Raw genomic sequence first — 9,173 nt, forward strand, 5'->3', positions numbered from 1 at the left:
TTATTGCATGTTATAATAAAATTATATATTTTTTGCAATAGTTAAAAAATCTTTACTAATAATTGTATAATTATCGTTAAAATCTTTTAATGATAAAAATATAAAATAATTAATATCTAATTATTAGTAAATATATTAACAACTATTTTTATTACAGTTAAAAATAAATAAATAATCATTAAAAATAATTTTTTCAATAGTATTATATATATAATTCACATTCCAAGATGACGTTTTTTATTTTCGTTATTGGAGCTCGAGTGGAGTTGGACAGCATTATGGGGTAGGGAGGGACTTCACCAGGGTGTGGTGTCAGGGGTCTCACTACTCGGACCCTCCGAGTTCCAGCGTTTTCATATCCCGGTTCATGAAGAAGATTGCCATCCCTAGTCAAAACAGACGGTCCGACTTCAGTCTTCATCAACTCACACTCTCAACATGCAACTCGGACCGTTCGAGTTCATCTTCCAACTCAAGCATATTGGAGGGTCCGATTTATATGCACCAAAATTTTTTTCTCCACCATCCCAAATCGGACCATGCGTTTTCGGAGAGAGAAATTCACTAACGAAGAACTCGGACGGTCCGAGTTCTTCTCCCAAAAGCTATCAAAAATCTGCCCCACATACATGTTTAGCCCCCCTTGATTCCATATCGATGAAAAGCGCACATATAGGTTCTATTTCCATAAAATTGAGCCCCAAGATGAATAAAAGAAGTATATATATATATATATATAACAACAACGTAACTTTATCAATTAGTTGCATAATTCAATCTATAGTATACTGTTTTATTATCAGAAAAAGTTTAGATAGCAATTTTATTGAAATTTGGCTAGCACTTAACTAGCAAAAGCAAAGTGAGTAATCTCACACCCTTTGATAAAATTTCACACCATAAAAATCACCAATAATAATTAATTAATGGCTACAAATCACAAAATTTACTGCTTCCTAGCATTCTACTTGTTATCATATGGTATTATAAATTGCTTTAGTTTATATGAGCACAAGATTTTGGATATAACTAAAATTAACCTTCAATTTTTATCCCTTTTTTTTTTTCTCACTTAACCTTCACCCACCAGAGCTTATATCTTGAATTTAATAATTATAATCTGCTGGCAGTTATGATTGGAGAATGGAATCTTTGAGGAAGTTGTAAAGGCTCCCATGCATCATCATCAGTGATATTTGTAAAGTGTTGCTCCACCATTTCTTCACTAACCAACTCTAACTTTGAAGGCTCCCACTAGTTCAAAGTATGAAAATCACACTTAGCTTAATAAGGGAGGAAAAAATTATAAGCCAAGTAATTATTTATCTAATACCTTAGGCTTGTTGTCTTTGTCAATCAGCTTTGCTCTTGAACCCTATTAACATGTTTTAATTTGAATAAATTGGAGAGAGAGAGAGAGAATTGTTTAGCTTATTCAGCGGGAAAATTGTTCAAATATTCACCTCGTAGAAATCGTTGCTCACTGTTCTTTTAAAGAGATGGCTAGCAATGTTATAATCCCTGTAAAGACATTGTTCAATGTTTTGTATTCTACCTTTTCTGATCTGAAAAATATCAATGCAAATTCATGATTTCAGTCACTAATTAATAGTTAGTGCAAAAAATAAAATTTCAATAACAAAGAATTTATTTTGGATATAATATTTTCTCGTAATATATACTTACAGATTTTAAGAAGATCTTGAGACTCATGGGACTTGAAGAGCGCATAGAGTTTAATGCATTTGTTATCCACTTTTTTTCTGCTCCATTTTCTAATTCATTTTCCTATATAAATAATTTTAAAAATTATAGTTCCGTTCCAAGTTTAATTTCAACGTAACAGATATACTAAATAATATACATGCACATGTATTATAAATCAACTATGCTAAGGATTAAAAAAAGCCATTAAATAAATTATTTATATAAATTATACATTGAAATATAAAATATATATTAAAATAGAATTAAATAATTACTCACAAAAAATAGAATTAATAATTATGTATTTATATATAAATTAATTAAATTAATGATTAATTTTAGTATACCGATAATATTTTTACTGTACTTACCAAAGATTGAATTATATCTTCTACTGTCCCTTTTGAGAAACATTTGTTTATAATCTCCAATCTATTTTTCATAGTAGAAATAGGATTCATTACATATTAGAATTTATAATAATAACTCAAGAATAATAAATTAAATTTATATTTATCAGATGTTGTCTGAATGCATAATAAAAAATAAAGTATGTACTTATAAGTTAATGATATAATTTGATCATAAAGATTAAATCATCCTAATATCAAACTAAATAATAAACATGAAATTAATATGAAATATATCTAGAAATTATATTAATTTATAATATCTTAAAAAATAATTATATTATATGTACACAAAAAATTATTTACTTAATTAGTTACTCATATAAAATACGAATTGAAATATAGAATAAATAATTTTTAATTAACTGTCTCATAAATAGGAGGTTGAGTATTTTCTATAACTACTTATTCAATTGTCATTAAAAAAACTCAATTGTATTATCATTACGATAATATATTTAAATTTTTTTAATAATAATTAAACAAGTGTTATAAGTCATAGAGAATATTCAATTTTTTTATTTTATGAAAAAATTAATTTAAAATTACTTACAAAATTAAAAATAAATAAAATCATATATACACGTATATTTAAATATAAATATATTGTGACTGATCTTATTACTAATTTTTTATGTGCAATTAACCATTTTTATCTTGAATATATTCTAACGGTTAACATGCATTGTATCAATTCTCAAATATCTTAACTAAAACTAGAATAAACATTTTCTTGTTGACTTAATTAATTACCTCTTGAAAGGGCTATCTTTTTTCACAGTTGGTTTCTCTGTGAAAGTTTCTATTAAAGCAGAAACCGTTGATACATTTGAAGAAGTAATAGCTTGTAGGGCATTTTCCAATGCATTAAGCTTCTATTACATAGAATAAAAAACAAAAAATATAGCATTGATGACAAAATATGATACTTCAAATTACAATGTGAAAATTGAAATAAATATATGGTTACGTTACGAATCCAATAATTACAGGCAAATCTTCCATTCTGGAGAAGCTTTGAAATAAAAGAATTTAAAATAATTAAAGTATTTTTTTAATATTTAAAAATACTTTTTAATTTGATTAAAAGTAAAAAAAAAATTGTAAAAAAAAGACTACTTTTAGAATTTAAAATTTAGCATAAAAGAAATAATCATTTAAAAAGAACTAACTGATATTAACTAATTTTTTTCCTAATTTAACTCATAATTTCACCGTAGAATGGATGAAATGTGTAGCTAATCCACATGCTGCCATTTCTATTCCGTCCAAACGAGCTCCAGTTAATCCTAGGTACTCCCCTACATATAATAATTTGGCAAAATAAATAATTAAAATTTTTCATTAATCAAAATAATTAAAAATTAAAAATTATTGTAGACATTTTATACCTATCCTTCTAAACTTTTGAAATGAGTAATTTTATAACAATATTACACATATATATGAATTATAATCCACTATATATAGATATATGAATTATATTTAAAATAGGGACCGATTTTAATGATCAATAAGATCAATCGTTAATAACAATTGATTTATTTTTTAGGACCAACAAAATATTGATAGTCAAATTAATTCCTATAACAGAAATTAACAACCGATTTAGTGATCGATTTTAATTGGTCACTAAAATTGGTTGCTATTTTTTTAACATAGCGACCGAATTAGTAATTAAAAAAAAAACTTTAGGCTACGGGTCAATCAGTTGCTAAATCGATTTTTATTTTTAATTTAGTTATTAATTTTGCAACCAACATAAAAATAGACTAAAAAGATATTGTTCCATGCAAATAATTAGTCGCTAAATCAATTACTAAGTAATATAATAGTGATTAATTTATTTAGTAATCAATATTGTTTGATGCTAATTTAGTAGTTTTGGACAAAAATCGGTCGCTAATTATTTTTAAGCTTAGCGACCACAATCGGTCTCTAAAAGTTTAATAATCAATTTAAAAAAAAATCAATCCTTATTCAGGTAATTTTTTATAATGAGAATCATGTAAGCTTCTAATTACCAAAATAGCCAGGAAGCCTAGATAAGAAGTAACTTGCACCCACATCTGGAAAAAAGCCGATATATGTCTCTGGCATAGCAAATACCTACAACAAATAATAATAATAATAATAATAATAATAATAATAATAATAATAATAATAATAATCGCCATCCATCAAATGTCATTACATTTATTTATAGATCAATGCTAAGATAGTTCATCATCATCGTCGTCATCATCAAATGTCAATATATACATGTTTTTTTATAGATCAATGCCAAGTTAAATTAGTGAAACTTTAGTTTAGGTTTATATAGCTTTTTATTATATTTGTATTAAAATTTTAAGAATGTGTAAGTGGACTGAAATTGATCTTATCTTCTAGAGAAACATACAGCTTTTTCAGTTACAATTCTAAAGGTTGTGTTCATGGAAAGACCCGCTCCTCCTCCCATAACCACTCCATTAATCACAGATACCTGTTTCAACAATTGAATATAAAAATGTAGTGTATTAATAATAAGGAGAAGAATATATAATAATAATTAAAAACTCACTAGAGGCTTTTTGTAGGTCGCTGCCAAATGGTCCAAAATGAGTTGTTTTCCATAAAATTTCAGAGGATAGGTCCAGTGTCCTGCTTAGATTCAACAAGTAAGGGTTACAAAATAATATAATCTCTTGAAAAATTTAAACCACCTAATAATTCATTATGAATTTCACTAAAATAAAGATCAAACTCGGTCTTTGTTATTTTTTAGAAAGACACAGCGATATTATCTAAAATAAAGGGACACTTTAGCCTACAGCATTATTATTTTAAGGTAATGCTAGGTATACACAAAAAACAGTCAAAACTTGCTTTATTTAGTATTAATTAATTATCGCAATAATTAATGAATGTTAAATAAGGTAAATTATGGCTTTTTTGACTGATTTTCTTTGATTACCAAATATTTTTTATTATTTTAGGACATGCAAATCTTTTGTTAAAAAAGTCTACTAGATAATTAGAAATTTTGTAGGGATTTTATTTATAATATGTTGAGTTTAACAAACTATTAATATAAATTCATTTTTGAAAAATTATTTTATTAAGAATGTTTAAATGAAGAAAGATCATTATTGTCAGTGATGTCAAAAAAAAAAAATAATTACAGTATAAAGATCATACTTTTTAAAAAGAAAAAATAGCATTATAAAAAAATGAAAGAAACAAATATTATGGTATTAATATTAGTATTGATGGCAGTAAAAAAGATAACGATAATAATGACAAGATATGATTGTACAATTAAAATAATAAAGATAAAAATAATAATAATAATAATAATGATGTAGAAGGTGGTAATTGTTAATATATAGTTTTTAAAAAAATTTGTGAGAGAGGAGTTTAAACCCTCATAAATTATAAATAAAATTCTTTAAAAAATTACTTTTTGTTATTATTAAATAATTTTTTTAACAAAGGAAGTGTATTGTGCTAAAATAATATTTTAGAGACCGAAGTATCTTTTTTTATAAAAATCGTTTTATCTTTAAAAAAAATGAATAAGAGTCGAGTTTATTAGTATTTATTCAATTTGACTGTAAAAAAATGGTTTTGTTCTATACGTTATATATTCAATATGGTTAAAATTGAAATTTGAAAATTTAAAAAATAAATGAAAACCGTCTTATTTAATCAAAATCATAATATCAAAAATTAAATCGAAATTTTACCTATTTTGATTATGTATGTATGTTGATGGTTTTTATTTGTGGGTTACTATGAAGTACGAATACTTTGCTGAGTTGTCGTGTTCGCGTGTCGAACACATTTTGGAAACGACACTCGTCTAACACGCGTGTCTGCTGTATCCAACCGTGTCTTAATAAAAAGTAAAAAATTCTTCTCCAGACACGTTTGAATACACCTAAATACCATCACGTGTCAGCGTGTCCAATCTTATTCTTAACATATATTCTTGAAATAAATTTAGATATAGTATATATTATTATTTATTAAAATAAAAAATATTTTAAATACTTGATATAATTAAAATAAGATATTAAAAATAATTAAAAAAATTAATTTATATTTTAGTATCAATAAAATATCAAAATATTATTACGATTTATCTAAAAAATACTTTATATTTTATATATATGTGTCCCGTATCTTATAAGATTTTAGAATTTACGTGTTAGCGTATCCCGTATCGTGTCATATCCCATCTCGCGTGTCAGTATCCGTAGATCCTAGGTGAGTTATATATACCTGTGAGTGAGGAAGAAATTACAGATACTACATCACCTCCGGCACAAAATCCTTTTCCATTTCCCTAATTACCATTGGGAAATATATTAATACAAAAACATATATATAAGTCCACCATCAATATATAAATGGCAAATACTGTTTAATTTGAATTATAAAAGTAAACATAATAATAAAATTATTAGGATAAACTGGTAAAATATATTTTTATTTTTAACATTTATAATTTTCTAAACAATATTTTTAATGTTTAATTTCATTTAATCTTTTGTCCTTAATATTTTTAATTTTTTAATTTTATTCTTAACATTTTTTAATTGTGTCAAAATTATTTTTAGCCGTTTTTTATGTTGTTCATAATATTTTAGATGATAAAACTAGCATCTACAGATAATTTTGATACAAATTAAAAATATTAAAGATAAAATTAAATATAATTAAATATTAAAAATATTTTTAAAGAAAATTACATACATATGTTATGAATAAAAAACATATTTTATTCAAATTATTAATAACAAGAAAGTACATATATATTTTAAATGACGATTTAATTACCTTCAATATTACAAGTTTAACTGAGGAGTCAGTCTCATACATCCTTAGATTCTTTAAAATTTGAGAAACCTGAAAAATAGTAAAATGAAAGATACCCTTATTATATTTATTTTCTATAGACAATATATAGTGGCTCCAAAGTGTTACGAAAAGACAAGTATGAAAAAAATATTTTATAGTTCAATTGCTGAAGGGTTAGAAATCACAGGCAAAATATTAGTTCCCAAGTACTGAGGTCTAATAATAAAAGGAGAGAGTGCGCAAATTAAAATCACTTTCGTGCATTATATAATATGAATTGCTATAATTATTTGTGTATTTAAATTATTTTTTAATTAATAAAAAACGAATGTTGATGGTTAAGAAAATACTAATATATGTTATAAATTATACGTGTAGATGTAGTATACTTATTTGCAAATTATTAATATTTAAATTACTTACCATTTCATAGTTAAGGCTATTTAACTTGTGAGGCCTATTTAGTATCACCAACTTCACAGCAGAATTTCCAGCGGAAAGTACCTGCAAGGAGACATGCATATTCATATAGTTGAACTATATATCACTAAATTACAGAATTCATAATGTGTACTTACACTTCTATAGATATAGTTGACTCAAATATTTTTATTAATATAAAACGCATAACTGAATTTATTTTGTAAAATTTTTTTATATAGAGAAGATAAAAAAAATAGTTGTTGTTCACCAAGGATCAAACTCTTGACCTTTTGGATCTAGAACTCTAATATCATGTCATGATACCACTCATCCCAAAAGCTTCCGCTGATGGAAAAATGTAGCACTAATGATTATATCTCTAATACTCTATAAACCTCCATTGTACACATTATACAAATATTCTATTGGCTCCTCATACTTTTCCTTAGTAAAATCATAAGAACAATTTTTTTTTTTTTGGTGACTATAAGAACAATTTAATCAATCATTATTACTGTTGAAATATTATTTAAATATTAATTAAAATAGTATTTAGATACTTAAATTTAATTTATAGTTGAATTTATATGTATAATTAGTTTGTAACTTATGATACATATAGTAAATACATAGATATTTTTTCATTTTCTAATCTCTAATATCTTATCCAGGGTTCTAACCATTACAACATATGGTAATAGGAATATCATAATAGGAAAGAAAAGATAACTTTTAATTAATCAATATTAACTTTTTATTTTAAGAATTATAATTTAGGATAATCTAGAATTAAGAGATTATCATTTAAGATCTAGAATTTAAAATAAATAAAATATTTTAAAAATATTTAAAAAAAAAACTCTTAATAACATTACTCAAAACAAAAGACTTGAAGAAGAAGAGAGAAAAACAACCTGGTTTATTGGTTGTGTATCAAACTTAAAACTCATGAGAGCCATGGTGCAATAATTTAGTTCTGTTCTATATAATGAGACAATTGTGAATGTGATATATAGAGAAGTGCATGTTTGAGCACAATACAACTCTCTCCATCTCTATAAATAATCACAAGAATAATAATAATAATGAAAAAAACGCTCGTGAACTAACACGCAAAACGATAAATAAAAATATAAAATAACAAGGCTTCAATGGATCGGAGCTTTCAAATTGTCTACGATATGAACCGTTATTGGTTGATGAGAAAATTAAATTAAAGAACACCGTCGAAAGATTCAATGCACTAGCTATAAGTCACGTGCAACGAACCTTCTTATTCTTAGCTTCTTCTGATCTTTATTTTATTTATTAATTTTGTGTTTTAATTTATATTTGGAGAATGTATTATCTTGATGTTCCATTATTTTCTTCGTTTTTTAAGTTTTGTTTCTAGAGGTCCTAGATAATAGAATTAACGAAGATGGAAAAAAAAAAGTATATATAATAAAAAGAAACTAAGATTTTTGAATGATTTTACCTTAATAATTATTTTATTTTTGAGATATTTTGTTCTTAAATTACTTGAATAGGAATGGCAAAAAAATATCTGTAAAAACGGATATGAAGATTCATAAAATTTTTATAGGACAGAAATCTGTCCCGGTGAATAAATAGAAATGGAGATATTATTAGTAAATTAAAGGTATTCGTCCTATGGTAATTTACCAAATTTTTAATAATGGTGTATTATTCTCACAAAAAAATTGTCATATTATTTTATTAGAAATTATATTTCAATTTCATTTTTTTTAATGTGTATCATATGCATATTAAACTTGTGTTTGAATT

At 24.7% G+C, this 9,173-nt stretch overlaps 1 protein-coding gene across 2 annotated transcripts; it reads right to left on the reverse strand.

Annotated features, from left to right (window-relative positions):
* Positions 1-791: 791 nt before the first annotated feature.
* LOC112751631 (3-hydroxyisobutyryl-CoA hydrolase 1) lies at positions 792-8,458 on the reverse strand. 2 transcript variants are annotated; one of them, XM_025800841.2, is made up of 14 exons: positions 8,300-8,458; positions 7,386-7,466; positions 6,942-7,010; positions 6,384-6,447; positions 4,681-4,760; positions 4,519-4,602; positions 4,142-4,226; positions 3,333-3,418; positions 2,871-2,992; positions 2,079-2,139; positions 1,687-1,788; positions 1,464-1,565; positions 1,334-1,375; positions 792-1,254 (listed from the first exon to the last, which is right to left on the reverse strand). In XM_025800841.2, exons 1-14 carry the CDS (start codon positions 8,342-8,344, stop codon positions 1,114-1,116), a joined length of 1,164 nt encoding a protein of 387 aa, XP_025656626.1. In that variant the 5' UTR covers positions 8,345-8,458; the 3' UTR covers positions 792-1,113. The 2 variants fall into 2 exon arrangements, with proteins under 2 accessions (XP_025656626.1, XP_072073430.1); XM_072217329.1 differs by lacking the exons at positions 6,942-7,010; positions 7,386-7,466; positions 8,300-8,458 and having other exon boundaries at positions 6,307-6,440.
* Between the last annotated feature and the right edge of the window lie 715 nt (positions 8,459-9,173).

This window comes from Arachis hypogaea, chromosome 15 (assembly GCF_003086295.3).
Source record: "Arachis hypogaea cultivar Tifrunner chromosome 15, arahy.Tifrunner.gnm2.J5K5, whole genome shotgun sequence".
Taxonomy (NCBI): domain Eukaryota; kingdom Viridiplantae; phylum Streptophyta; class Magnoliopsida; order Fabales; family Fabaceae; genus Arachis; species Arachis hypogaea.

Excerpts from the sequence above, each read along its gene's own strand:
- LOC112751631 (XM_025800841.2), bottom strand. The coding sequence starts at position 8,344 with ATGGCTCTCATGAGTTTTAAGTTTGATACACAACCAATAAACCAG. Across the intron at positions 4,761-6,383 it reads AATTTCTTCCTCACTCACAG|GACACTGGACCTATCCTCTG; the intron begins GTATATATAACT and ends GAATCTAAGCAG. Across the intron at positions 1,789-2,078 it reads AAGATATAATTCAATCTTTG|GAAAATGAATTAGAAAATGG; the intron begins GTAAGTACAGTA and ends TTATTTATATAG.